This window comes from Carcharodon carcharias, chromosome 15 (genome assembly GCF_017639515.1).
Source record: "Carcharodon carcharias isolate sCarCar2 chromosome 15, sCarCar2.pri, whole genome shotgun sequence".
NCBI classification, from domain to species: Eukaryota; Metazoa; Chordata; class Chondrichthyes; order Lamniformes; family Lamnidae; genus Carcharodon; species Carcharodon carcharias.
In genome coordinates this window covers 10,023,860-10,038,954 of record NC_054481.1, presented here as the reverse complement: position 1 = coordinate 10,038,954, position 15,095 = coordinate 10,023,860, and the positions used below count along the sequence as shown (strand labels likewise).

The 15,095-nt window shown below is 39.3% G+C and overlaps 1 protein-coding gene across 3 annotated transcripts in view; it reads right to left on the bottom strand.

Moving 5' to 3' along the window:
- brd8a (bromodomain containing 8a) overlaps positions 1 to 15,095 on the bottom strand; it is an 87,825-nt gene that overhangs the window by 11,667 nt on the left and 61,063 nt on the right. The window contains exons 23-28 of one of the 3 annotated variants that reach the window (XM_041206304.1): positions 10,916 to 11,245; positions 8,825 to 8,918; positions 5,854 to 5,900; positions 5,595 to 5,746; positions 4,153 to 4,242; positions 271 to 339 (exon numbers count right to left, since the gene is read on the bottom strand). In XM_041206304.1, the coding sequence (XP_041062238.1) occupies positions 271 to 339; positions 4,153 to 4,242; positions 5,595 to 5,746; positions 5,854 to 5,900; positions 8,825 to 8,918; positions 10,916 to 11,245 (782 nt within the window). The remainder of the gene's footprint in view (positions 1 to 270; positions 340 to 4,152; positions 4,243 to 5,594; positions 5,747 to 5,853; positions 5,901 to 8,824; positions 8,919 to 10,915; positions 11,246 to 15,095) is intronic. The other 2 variants (XM_041206305.1, XR_005945296.1) reach the window with 2 other exon arrangements.

Genomic DNA, 15,095 nt, shown 5'->3' with positions numbered 1-15,095 from the left:
TTTGGAATATATTATTCTGAGCTGTTGGACCATGCAAATCTTATTCATGGAAAGCAATGGGCTAGCCTGAGCAATGGAGCTACACAAATAGAAAAGTTGACTTTCTTTGGAAATTGAAGTTAAAACTTTCTCCAGACTATTAAATAAATGGTCCAAGAAACCAAGGTCTGTCAAATGAGCACAGTTGTTGAATTAAGACAAGCTTTTTAAACTTTCTTAGAGTTTAGCTGTGTACTCATGTGCGTTACCCTGTACTCCTGACACTCTTACCTGCGCACTCGGCTGTGATATCCAGGAACACGTTCTTCAGTTACTGGGTTCAAAAACAGACTAGCAAATCTGCAATTCCAGAGTGATCAGCACAGTGAATACATTGGCACAAAAAATACCTGTTTTCCTATTCCTTAAACTAGGCACCACAAGCAATGAAGTCCATTCAAAATCTTATATTACTAATAGAATCCTCAAAGTCAGAAAATACACAGCTTTATAAGATTAGGACTGTTGTACCAAGAAACCCAGAATAAGCAATACAACTGATCTTGAGTGTTACTCTCTCTCTCCCTGCTTGTATATCTTGGTCTCCTCTTTTCTGTCTGTCTCTCACTTATTCTTCTTTCTCTATCTCTAGTCCTTCCCTCTACAAAGACAATTTTACAAATTCGGACTTTGAGTTGAGGTGACTCTCATCTGTCTGGACCAGAAATTTGGCTGCACGATGTGCATGATTTCCTGGCTCTTAAGTAGGATGTGCTGGAGTTTCCAATATGTGCTCCTGGTGGCAAGGCATGGTAGGAAAATCAGTGCTTAAAGGTTTTTCCTTCTCTGTTTCTTCCATTACGTCTCTCTTTTGCTCTTTGTTCTGTGTTTCATATCATCTCTCCTTTCAGAACCATAGAAAAGTTACAGCACAGAAGGAGGCCATTCGGCCCATCTTGTCCATGCCAGCCCGAGGACACCCAGGTGTCCTTTCTAATCCCACCTTCCTGCTCTCGGCCCAAGCCCTGCAGCTTACAGCACTTAAGGTGCAGATCCAGATACTTTTTTTTTAAAGAGTTTAGAGTTTCTGCCTCTACCACCAACTTGGGCAGCGAATTCCAGACACCCACTACCCTCTGCGTAAAAAAGTTCTTCCTCATGTCCCCCCTACACCTTCTTCTATGTCCCCTGGTTCTAGAATTCTTCACTAAGGGAAACAATTTTATCCTGTCCACTCTATCTATTCCCCTCAATTTTGTACACATCATTTTCTGCTCACCTGTCAAGGTGACTTGGAGCCAGAATTGGGCTTCAAAACTCTGATGGCAGCATGAATTGTCTCGTCTTTTGTTGCGATTAGAGTTTGGACAATATGCCATCTAATCGTGTTACACAAGGAAGCTAGGGGCCAGATCTGGACATGGAGGGAACAGAAGGCTGCAACCTACAGTTTGACTGTGAGGGTAATCATGTGGATGAATCGCTGGATGTATTAACTAATTGCTTTGTGTTGTTTATGTGCACCATTTCTGAGTTACAGTTTTGGATATATACATGTTTATGAAAAATAGATATCAGTAGATTTTCCCTGGCATTGCATGTAGGGAGTCAAGATCATGTATAGTTTAGGTGAAGTTAAGTTAGAGGGCGGGGCACACAAACATAATTTGGTTGCCATTTTAAAGTCATATATTCTGTCCTTATTTCTATATTTCCATTAAAAGTTCCTATCTTCACATTTCTAATTGAAGCTGCCTATGTAAACTTGCATCCTGTAATTATACCCTCCTGTCAGTGATGGCACTGCAACAGTTCCATTGACATAAGGGTGTAAATATAAGTTTATAATAGGCAGTTTCTCCTTACAAATGGGAATATGGGAATTTATGAGGAGAAAAATGGACGTGGTGCACAAAGAAGTAAGATTTTTAGTAAGATATTTGTAAATTTCTCTGCAGTTGCAGGCAGGAAGGTTTTAGAAAATTATTCTTGCATGGGTTGTGGGCATCGCTGATTAGGCCAGCATTTATTGCCCATCCCTAATTGCCCTTGAGAAGGTGGTGGTGAGCCACTTTCTTGAACCGCTGCAGACCACGTGGTGTAGATACACCCACAGTGCTGTTAGGGAGGGAGTTCCAGGATTTTGACCCAGCGACAGTGAAGGAACGATGATATAGTTCGAAGTCAGGATGGTGCGTGGTTTGGAGGGTGCACAGATGTAATACATCATCCTCATCCTGAAGTCAATTTGATCATATTTACATAATTAGACCATAAATGGGGGCATGTCACCTTCACACAGCACCCACTTATAAACAAAATAATGCAATCTTTGTTACATGTTATAATTCTCGACCTCATAAAACTGACTTACTATGAGCAACACAAGTACCTATATCTACAAGTATTACTAAAATTGATATGTCCTGTCACCTGTCAATATTACTTACATAAATTCCCATAATTATGTTCATTCCCTATTACATTTGTGATGACTTGTGGTGCCTATAGATGCTTCTGTAATAGGATTTCCTTATTTAGAACTCTTTGTCACAGGTTTCAGTCGCATATATCTCTGATTCTGTGCAATTTCCTATTAAGCAGCTTGGAGCTCCACTGACACTACCTGAGTGGCCAACTGTGCTAACCATAACCTCCCCTGTACAACAAACAATAGTTTTCACATAAATCAGTCTGTTGCAATCTCCCTGGCATGAATGTTGTGTGCTGCAATGTTAATTTTTGAGCTGAAATACTCCCATTTCTTAATGTCTATGGTGCACTCATTTCTAGAAAAAAGTAGAGGCATTCCTCTCAATTGTTGCCCTTCTCTGCTCTTATCATTACAAATTCTCCCAGAGACACAAAAGAAGCAGCGAAATGGACATGCCCCATCCTCTCCAGCAATCTGTAAAACAGTCATTGACCACCATCTCCCCTCCACTATGCAACAAAATGGCCTTCACCCATTTTTCCCCTCATGAACAGAAAAGCTGCTAACTCGTCACTTGGAGTATGAAACACCCTCCCAAATAAATGGCTAAACAGCCACTGCAACTCCTACTCTGAGAAGCAAAAACACGTCTGCCTCCTTCTCCCCACTACCTCTTAAGCAGCCATCTTTCATTACTTTATTTTAAAGATTATGAACATCTTTTCCTTGCTCCTAAGCTCCTATATGTCACTTCACAACTCATCTGCTTCTTTATCTATTCAGTGTTAAAATGAATTGTCAGAGCATAGCCTGCTTTTCTGTCTCATTCTCTTATTATTTTAAACTATGAAACAACTTACTCCTACTCCTTTTAAAATCCTGGTGTGGCATCAACCATTTCCAACTCCCTCAATTCTTTGTTCTGCTTTTCAACCTTGGTGGTGTCCTGGCTCTGTAAGTTTTGGTGTTTCACCACAATTTCTCAACAAAACAACGCAACCTAAATTCTTTTGTTTGTGCGTGCATGTGTGGATGGATGTACTTTCCATGTGGACAGACACAACATATGCATACATCTCCGTTACAGAGTGATTTTGCATCCTAGCAAGGTTGAGCTGAGAACGCTTAATAGTGCAAAACTAGTCGTGAACATCGTGAACTCATGGCCTCCAATTTCCCCAAGGCAGTTCATTTGATTAACGAACAAGATCTTCCATTGCAGTTTTGGCCCTGTGCCGGGAGTTAGCCTATTGGGGAATATAGAAAATATGGATAGCAGCTGAAATTTAAAGGGATTAGCCTAGTAAATGGTAAGTAACAACATGCGGGGGCAAATGCCGGTGCAGACACAATGGTCCAAATAGGCTAGCTTCTGTGCTGTAATAATTCTGTGATTTTGCAAAACATTGCTTTAGCTTTTTTAAAGGTTCAAAATGGATTGAAGTATATCAAGGCTGGGGAGACGGGATGAAAGAAACGCCAGGCAAAAACAAAGCAAATGGAAATCTAAATTTGAAGGCGTGAAACTGCCTGAAGGAAAGTGGCAAAGTGGAGCAGCAGCTGACAAAGTGAAAATCAGCTGGAATTCAGCTGCCTGGACCCAAAGCTCTGGATGTTTACCACAGTGTTCACCATCATGATGATGAGGGAAATCTTACATCCCAGTGATCATTTTCTTATGAGGCGAAGGTGTGACATACTCCGATTTATTATTTTTCTGTTTTGTATCTGATTCTGACCTGTGGCTGGCTATCTCCTTCCACATGAGCAGCACTGTCCTTTTCCAATTCCTCTGAGCTGAAATCTGATCCTGGTCAGTACTTGTAGATCTGATGAACAGATTAGAATGGTAACTATACCGCAAGAAACATTCAATACAGTCTGAGTGAACATACCTGGTATTGTCTTATCTGAGTTGTTTCACCTTTTTCAACAGATGTTCTCCCTTAAGTGCTTCATGTACCATGTATCATTCATATCCCAAGGATCTGTCAAAGCCGCTGTAATCTGATCGGCAAAGTATGCACAAAAGCAATGTGCATTTCCTTATCAACTTTTTCCTGCATGCTCCCTCCTGCCTGTGAATTCTTTTTGATCTGCCTTTTTTTCCATCTTTCCAACCAGTGACCCAAACTGAGAGTGGAAAGTTGCCACCGTGAAAGTTGTTGACACAAACCAAAGTTGCAATGACCTTTACGTTCGTGAGAGGACACATTGCCCCAAGTTATTTTTCTCCTTTCACTTTTTATTCATCTTCCTAGGACATGCATCAACTGCGCCTAAGATTGCAGGTATGCAAATCTTCTCTACTCTTGAGCTAAGCATGAAGAGGTGCACCGGAGCAGCCTATTAATGTGTTTCCCACGTAATTTGATTCTCCTCATTGGGAAACGTTGGCCTGCACTCTGCGTCTTTTCTCGCATCTTGGCTAAGTCGTGAAGTCAGCAAAACAGAACGTATGTCCTACTTAATGTGCCAACATTCTACTGTCCTTTTTCTTTTCTTTGTAACATTAAAGGACATACATTTCAATGGTATGTTTCAGTAGATACAATGATACATAGACATAGACATTAATATCAGACAAAAAACTGGAAATATGAAACAAAAAAAAGAAATTGCTGAGTTCCGATGAAGACTCTGCACCTGAAACATCGACTTGTCCATTCTCTCCAGAAGTTCTGCCTGACTTCCTGATTGTATCCACCACTTTTACTTTAATACCAAAAAGTTGAATACAAACTATTTGTATTATTTTTATGCTTGTACTTGCAGGTACTGGACACTACCCATCAACCGCATTCCTGGTCAAAAGTTGGATCTGTCCTTAGTTTTCTGCTTACATTTCTTTCTGCTCACTGTCCCACACTTGCAAAATATCCCACTATTGATGACCATAACCTATCAAATTTGCTCAATTATTTTGGTCATTTGGAATATTAATCTTGCATCCAGCATCAGCACGAATAATTCTTTAGTAGAGAGAGGAATTTGAGTCTAATCTAGGCCTCAATATGACTTTCTTAATCATGGGTCATAAAATCAATAATTTCATTTGTTCTCAAGATGTGAGACACTCTGGTAAGGCATTGGTTATTGTGTGCTTTAAGGTTAAACATTAAATGATTGGTTCTATAAGACTCTGCACCACATTTCTAATATACATTTTCGGGTGACTTACAGCTGGGAGGATGTGTGACTGCTAGCTGCTGACTCATCCAAAACTAGGAACTGCTGGGAGCTGAAGCTAACGTCACTCTCAGAGACAGACAGCTCTATGCCAAATTCTGAAAGGTCAACATCACAAAACTCTTCTTCACTAGTAGTAACCTCCTGAAACGTAAGTCAAAAAGTCATAGCAAATATTATACCAGGGACATCTTGTGTCAGTGGTGAACTTCACAATGTTCCATTTTTAAAAAATTATATTCTGGTCATACCTCCAGTAGACTTTCTCTCATAGTGTTGTATTCTACTCTAGACAGTTCTGAAATATGAACATAATAATGAGTTTAACTAACATTGTCAACAAACTTAAGTGGAAAATATTCTGGTCCAAACATTTTTTAAAAAAAAATCACACTGCTTCCCTGATGACCTAGTGCATTGAATGCAGGTTCAATTCCCAGCCAATGCTGAGTATAGTAGGGAGAGTGTAATTGGCTTAGCACCTATGGGTGAGTGAGGTAAAAAAAAAAGAGTTCCCACTCCTGATGGGTTTACACTGACTGATGCTGGAAAATGTAAGTATATAGCTATCTCAGGAGAACAGGATAAGGCATGCTAATGCCATCTATTATTGAAGACTTGCTGTGCTCACTGTCAAACCTCACAGTTAAAGACTGGCCATTTAACTGAGGTATCCTGCATAACTATACCTCAGATATCATCTGTGCTTTCAAGAGAAGATTTCCCCTTTCTCTTGGAAAGAAAAAAGGCTTAAAAAAATGATAATACATTCAGTGCTTTTACAACTCTGGGTTTCCGATGTTTGCTGCAAAATCAAATCTTCAGGATTCCAACTTAAACTACTGCATTCGTTGCTCCCAATGTGGTCTCCTCTACATTGGAGAGACCAAACGTAAACTGGGTGACTGCTTTGCAGAACACCTGCGGTCTGTCCGCAAGAATGACCCAAACCTCCCTGTCGCTTGCCATTTTAACACTCTACCCTGCTCTCTTGCCCACATGTCTGTCCTTGGCTTGCTGCATTGTTCCAGTGAAGCCCAACGCAAACTGGAGGAACAACACCTCATCTTCCGACTAGGCACTTTACAGCCTTCCGGACTGAATATTGAATTCAACAACTTTAGGTCTTGAGCTCCCTCCTCCATCCCCACCCACTTTCTGTTTCCCCCTTCCTTTTGTTTTTTTTTTCCAATAAATTATATAGATTTTTCTTTTCCCACCTATTTCCATTATTTTTAAATATTTTTAAATCTTTTATGCTCTCCCCACCCCCACTAGAGCTATACCTTGAGTGCCCTACCATCCATTCTTAATTAGCACATTTGTTTAGATAATATCACCAACTTTAACACCTCTGTGTTCTTTTGTTCTGTTGTTGGTGACATCTTTTGATGATCTGCTTCTATCACTGCTTGTTTGTCCCTACAACCACACCAGCCCCCTCCACTTCTCTCTCTCTCTCTCCCTCTCCCACCCCCACCCCCCCCCCCGCCCCCCCACACACACACCTTAAACCAGCTTATATTTCAACTCTTTCTTGGACTCGAACTCAAGTTCTGTCGAAGGGTCATGAGGACTCGAAATGTCAACTCTTTTCTTCTCCGCCGATGCTGCCAGACCTGCTGAGTTTTTCCAGGTAATTCTGTTTTTGTTTTCCTCAAGATTCGTTCACCAGAAAAAAACCAAAGTTCGGATTTTGTCTTTGTTACAGTGAGGAATATCAGTGTCTAGAGATAGAATACCTGTCCACTTTGGGCAGCCAATACCAAATATTCCAAGATAAAGGCAAAATATTGCAGATGCTGGAAATCTGAAACAAAAACAAAAATGCTGGAAAAACTCAGCAGATCTGACAGCACCTGTGGAGAGAAAGACAGTTAATGTTTCGAGTCCGTAGAGTCATACGGACTCGAAACGTTAACTCTGTCTTTCTCTCACAGATGCTGTCAGACCTGCTGAGTTTTTCCAGCATTTTTTTGTTTTTGTTTCAAGTATTCCAATATCATATATAACATTTTGATGCAGAACCAAGTTCCATTTACTCTGCCGTGACTTAACCCCAAGGTCACAAGAGCATTCCTGCAGAATAACTAAAGTATTTTATTTTCCCATCTGTCATGTTTATTGCTGCATAGATGGATATGGACGTTTTTGTATCAATTTATGTCAAATTCTGGGCACTCTTTTCTGCTATGTGAGCCAGACTTATTAGAAACAGGATTGCGATTTCTCAAAAACATTTCACTTAGAACCTTTACAGCTAACCTAGATTTTTGACAAAGGACAGTTTGAAAAACTTCTGTATGCCCCAGGTGCCCATATTTCTTTTAAATTGACTGCTGAAATTAAATACTGGAAAGCACACAATGAACAGCAGCCATTCAAGTTATAAAAGTGTGCTCCTTTCAAAGATCATGTACATTTTATAACATAGTGAACTTTACTCTTGTCTATTCATTCTGGAAGTAAAGTTTTAAAGCACACCAAAGTTTCTATCCAACTCATTATTCGCCTCGATTCAACTTTGGCTGACCGCCAACTAGACAACCATACCAGCCATGGTGACATAGAAAACCCAAGAATACTTCATGGTCTTAGCTTATACTTGTCTCTATGACCTTTTATCCCATTCTCAACCAAACACTGTGCAACATTTATATTGGCATTTATGTTCGCGCCAATTGCTGTCATTTGCTTCTGCAGATACTAACACACAGCAGTAAGATGCATTACTTGAGAAACAGTTGCAGTTTTCAATAACTATAGTAATTACATTAACATTTCATATGCATTGAAGAGCAAGTTCATGTCGTAGAATGCAGCATTAACATAAAGAAACATATTTAGCTTCAAATCACGTTACTGGTTAAAGTAGCTCGTGGCATTGGGAGGCTCAATATTTGGACTATGGTAAAGAGAGTTCCCAAAGTGTTAATATTAATTATGATGTTTAGATAATCAATGATTAATACATCTTTTAAAAAATCTGTATATTCAATAGACTGTGTCATTCTTAAATTGGAGGTGTAGGAGGGCTGATAGTAAAACAGCTATTTAGCAACCTCTGTTGAGAACAGAAAAGGGTATGAAGATCAAGGAAACAGGTAAAGATGACGCATTAGATTATTTATTCCTATTTTGAAAATTTGCATTATTGGCATTGTAGAAAGTTACATGAAAACTGAAGAAAGGCATTGCACAAATCTTACAGCAGTAACTCACCTAATTGTTCATTCTCCATAATGCCATGCTGCACTTCTACAAGTGGCTCAGTCCTTGTATAAAGTGTAAGATAACTCCCACCACTATCCAAGCACTACAGAAACAAGGAATGGAATGCCATGGCATCAATATGTATGACAGTGTTTGCTATATATAAATTGTTTGTGATCACATATGCAAATATAGTACTAATTTTTCAGTAACAAACTGAAATAATTACATTTTAATTTAATTTTGATTAGGCAGATGTCAGATGTGCAGAAACCCAGCACCATGCTTAAGAGAGTTTTTCAAACCAATATACTGAGAAATCCATTCAGGTAGAGTTTTGCTTGCCCAATATGGGCTGCACACTTTCTATTCTGAGGGAAAACCTCACTTCACTAAATTCAGAGGGTTTAAGCAGTTTGGCAACAGCAGTTTGGCATCTACCTGACAAAGTGGAAAATTGCCCAGTTATGTCTGGATAATAAAAGGACAAATCAAAATCAGCCAATTACCACCCCATCAGTCTACTCTCGATCAAAGCAAAGCAATTGAAGGTGTCATCAATAGGGTTATCAAGTGACACTTACTCACCAAAGATAGATTTCGTCAAGGCCGCTCTGTTTCTCATTACAGCCAATGTTCAAACATAGACAAAAGACCTGACTCCCAGAGGTGAGGTGAGTGGCTGCCCTCAACATAAAGGCAGCATTTGACCAAGTGTGATATCCAGGAGCCTTAGCAAAAGGGAAATCAAATGGAATCAGGGGGAAAAATCTCCACTGGGTGGAGTCATACCTAGCACAAAGGAAGGTGGTTGTTGGAGGCTAACCATCTGAGCCCTACGGCATCGCTGCAAGACTTCCTCAGGGTAGTGTCCTAAGCACAAACGTCTTCATCTACTTCATTAATGATCTTCCCTCTATCACAAGGTCAGAAGCGGATGCTTGCTGATGATTGCACAGCATTCAGTGCCATTCGCAACTCCTCAGATAATGAAGCAGCCTGTGCCCGCATGCAGCGAGATCTGACAACATTCAAGTTTCGGCTGATAAGTGGCAAGTAACATTCATGCCACACAAAGGCCAGTCACTGACCATCTCCTTCAAAAGAGAACCTAACCATTTCCCTTTGACATTCATTGGCATTACCCTCACTGAATCCTCCACTATCAACATCCTGCGGATGGGGGAGGCTGGAAGATCATCACCGACCAGAAACTGAACTGGACCAACCATATAAAAACTGTGGCTGCAAAAGCACAGAGGCTGTGAATTCTGTGGTGATTAAACTCACCTCCTGCCTCCCCAGAGCCTGGCTACCACCCACAAGGCACAACTCAGGAATGCGATGGAATATTTTCCACTTGCTTGGATGTGTACAGCTCCAACAACACTCAAGAAGCTCAACAGCATCCAGGAAAAAGCAGCCTGCTTGATTTGTAGCTTATATACCACCTTAAACGTTCACTCCCTCCACCACCGACACACCATGGCAGCATTGTGTACCATCTATAAGATACACTGCAACAATTTATCAAGGCTCCTTCACCAGAACCTTCCAAACCCATGACCTCTACCAGCTAGAGGAACAAGGGCAGCCGATGCATAGGAACACCACCACCTGCAAGTTCCTCTCCATCTCACATCATTCTGAATTGGAAATGTTTTGTCATTCCTTCGCTGTTACTGGATCAAAACGCTGGAATTCCCTTCCTAACAACACTTGTGGGCAGATCTACACCACATGGAGTGCAGCTGTTTAAAGGAGTGATAGTGAGCCACCTTCAAGGACAATTAGGGATGGGAAATAAATTCTGGCCATGCCAGTGACACCAACATCCTATGAAAAAAAGAAAATGGAGTTTTGTAGGTGACGTCTGTCAATCCAAGGCAAGCTTGTTGGTGCATCAAAGAATGTGCAATCTAATTTATGTAAAAGATCTTTGTCACTCACTACGGTGCCTGTGAGGGGCAATTGCTTTATTTCAATATCATATATAGTTGCAAACAAGCACACAAAGTACAAGAGAAAAGTGACAGATCAAGTGATGTTCCTTTCAAACCCAAACATTTCATGGAGTTTTTTTTCAACTAAATATCCTACCTCAGCCAAATACTTTTGCTCTGAATCCTTTTTTTTTGCTTCCACCTGCTCACTGGAATGTTCTGCTTTTGCGCAATGTTTTGTGCATTCGGCCTCCTCCTCCTGTCCCGAATTTGCCAGTTCCAGTTGTACTGCCTCTGCCTCACCTTTTTCTGGGAGGACATTTTTAACGTCATTACTCATCTCATCCTCAGCCGCTGATCCATCCAATTCTTCTCTCTCTTCCTTGCATTTAGGTTCCATTTGCAGGGTCTGTTGCTGAATGTCTTGTTGGCGTATTTCACTTTCTTGTTCCTCATCACCGGTAATCTCAGCCTCCACTTCCACAGCCTATTGAATAAAGTATTGACTACATATAGTAAATTAAAAGGGACAGACATCCACCATAATAATCATTTTTACTTTCATGAATACCTGAGAAGTAAATTTAAGTGAAAAGAAAGATGTAAATCCAAAATCATTTTGTACAAAGAAACCACCAGATTCACATCTGATCTCTGGCGAACTTCATCTGTAAGTTTCCCTTAGGTCAATTTTTAATTTTGAACACTTGCACACCTTAATACAAGGGATTGTGATGAGCAATGGAAACTTTCTCAAGTTGCGCATCTAATATCAACGTTGAGTGTTTCCAGTTATGGAATAGCAGTCAGCTGCAGAGTAAGGCTCCCTTTTTTTTTAATCAAACTGAATGTCTCAGTGATGTGATAGAGATTAAGAGATGCAATTAAGACAGGCCCCACACCAGCTACTCCTATGACTTCTGAATGACTACCAATTTGCTGCCAAATTATAAACAGCTTTGTACTGTGGAATGTATCGACCAGGAATATGGCCAAGATTGTCCAAATTAGTTTCAACTTGCAGACTCTGTGTTTAGGTTCCAGAGGTGAAAAGGATTGTGTCCATCGAAAAACTCATTTTACTATATTTAAATTACAGCTCAGATTATACTGCCACTTGCTGTGCAATATGTTGCATCCTTTATTTCTATCAAATAGTTAACCAGAACCACAATATGAAAGTTTATATTTTCAAAAGTATTCAAGAAATTACATAACAGAAAATCTTTTATATTTAGCAAAACTTGTGACAAGGATAAGTTACCTACTTTGGACAGTTCACTTATCCTTATAGCTTTTTCTTTTTAAAAAAAGCAACAAAACACAAAATGATATATCTTACATGCAGTTGTTGACATATCTACCATTAAAGGGAAATTAAGTTTTAAAACAATGTTGTTACAAACTCACAAGAGGCCCTCTCCTTCTTACCTTGTTTTTAAGTATATTATTGGACTATTCGCTGAGTTCTTCCACCCAGGGTGTTAGGGCAACTTAACATAATTCAAATCACTTTCAAAACTGGGAAAGGGCACGACAATTACTTAAACTAATGGAAGCACTGGCTCCCACAGCAATTAAGTATAGGCGTATGATTTGGTAGATTGGCAGTTGGGTAGGTTCTGACAATTAATGGATAACATTAAACAAAGAATGAGAAAGAATCAAGATAAATGTCTCGTTTTTCATTTGTTTTTCAACAACGGGACGAGTTGAGTGCATATGATGCAGTTTTCTTCCTTAAGTTAATTTTGCAAATTACATATCTTTTTGTCACTAAGTCTTAATGTTTAATAAACTTGAGCATAGCCCATTAATAGCTTTACAAATATTTTCAAGAGCAGCCTTTATGAAGGAGGTCTCATAAGCAGCTACCACCCCAGTAAAAAGATACTTGAGATTTTCAAATTCACTCCTTACTAGACCATGAATACACTTAAAAAGCCATAAAGCTAATTTTGATAACAATGTTTTGCTAGAAATTCAATTCACAACAGTCTTGGCCATCTCATGTTCTTGGTATAGTCTACACAATATGAACCCATTATTTAAATATTCAAGTAACAGAATCTATTTCCTTAGAATAGGGAGCAAAAGGAGAGAATGGCCATGAGGCAAGTCCACTTGACTTTGTTATGTCATGTTTCATCATTGACTTTAATTTAAAATGACATCTGATAATTCCCTTGTTTTTAAAATAGAGTCAGAAGGAAGCTGTTTATTAAAAGTGTTATGGCATGACGGATGGTAAAGGCTGCTCAAATCCCAGAGGGAAACTTGAAACAGATGCCAAAATAGTTTTTGCAATTTGTATTGTATGAGGAGCAGTTCCGAAATCAGGAAATGATTTCCCAGACTATTTGTGATGATTTTATAGTAAATATTTCCTTTATTAAAAGAATAAAGGAAAAAAATTAAATTTAAACACAAAAATGGCTTCACACAGTAAACAGTACTTTAAAACAGTTCCACAAAGCTTAACTTAGCTACCCTAATCGCTAACCTTTCCCTTTTCTGTTCAGCAACTCTTATAAATTTTAAAGTCTATAGAAATCCAATAATTTTACCACACAGTGCTTTTTCCTTGGGGTGTCCTCTGAGGTTGACAGCAATTAGTGCTTTCAGTTTGGCCTTGTTCACCCGGCCTTCTGGGAATTTTGATGCTGTCTTCTGGGAGATCTAAGTAGCTAACCCGCTGTCTTCTGGGAGATCTAAGCAGCTACCCCTTCATATAGGCTTCAGTATTTCCTTAAATGCATTCCTTCCCTTTGATTTCTCTATTGTTACAACCAGTCTCTTCAGAAATTCTTTCTTCCCAGAATTGATTAAATCATTCTTTACTTTAGCTCTTAGACTTGTGAAAACAAACTTACCCTATCTTTACCTCACTTCCTTACACGTTTTTCCAACCTGGATATATCTCCCTTTGAACTAAAACAACTCATTTCAAACTATTCCTATTATTGCTTTATGTAAAACTCTGACTGAAGTTCCTTTTGGTTCTTTAGCATATCAAAACCACTTCTCACTGTTGACTTTAGACCCTCACTCTAGTTCTTAATCCAATTACAGCCTGATTTCCAGTACATGAGAAAATATACCAGGGTTATTACAAGAAAAATATTACAATTTCTTGTTTTCTCAACAATAGTTATTGGGACATGAGAAGTGGTACTGCTCAGATAATTATGAAATATCAAACATTCCTTCATGGGATTGGTGCAATCAAGTTATCTGATGGTGGTGAATTGGTCAGAGAGTGGTCAGGTTCTGATAACAAAGGACCCAAGAAATCCAATTACTCAACCTTAATGGAGGTGCCCTAAATACTCAGCAGGGAAATCAAAATCAGTTTAGCTTAGTATGACCCCTTGCTTTTTCAAGTATGCTCAGAGACAGGTAGGGGGAGCATTTGGCATCAAGAACATTGGGGATCTATCAGAGACATGTAACTTGATACAATCCACAAATTTCATAACAGCATTTATCTGCTATAAGACCTGTCAACTGTGTTTGAATGAGAAGGAAACAAGTGTAAGAGATTCCTATATGTAAGGAATTCATTGGCTGCCATAGAATAATTGCTTTGTGACATTGTCACAACATGGAAGAAATCAATACAAAAATAAATTTCTTGAAAGTTCAATGGCCATCACATGAAGAAAATGGTGTTCCTTTCAACAATGAACTTTGTTGGAAGCCAAGAAGGAACAACAACAATGTGAAAAGTCTCAGGACTTAATGGCCATTTTAATAGGAATGCAGTGGCTTCAAGGTATCCAGTCAGACAAGGATGACAGTTCAAGAATTTTAGATTTTCCAAGGTTCTACCTGCCATGTCATCAAAATTACTTAATCACCAATACTCAGAGTGATAGATTATTCTGCACATAGTGGCATTACTCAAGATCTTTCCCTCTGATTTTGGAACCCACATGTATCACAAGAATTTTTAAAACGAACTTGAAATAATTTAACACTCTGCACACAATGGTGCTATAAGCAATGTTAGTGTGCATTATACTGGCACGCAAAGTTGGTGCTCCAACTAAATTGTATTAGTAACATGCCATCTGGTGAATATAAAGCTGCAAGAAGAGAGAGGATGAAAACTTATATCCTTTGACAACCTCAGGATGACCCAAAGCACCCTACAGTCAATGTTTGAAATCTAGTCACTGTTATAATGTTGGAAAGCCGGCAGCCACTTTGCACAAAGCAAGCTCCCATTAGCGGAAATGCAAAAATGACCAAATAATCTGCGCTAAATTATGTTGGTCAAAGGATTGTTTATTGGACAGGCCATTCGGGGGAACTCCACTTTTCTTCGAAGTAGT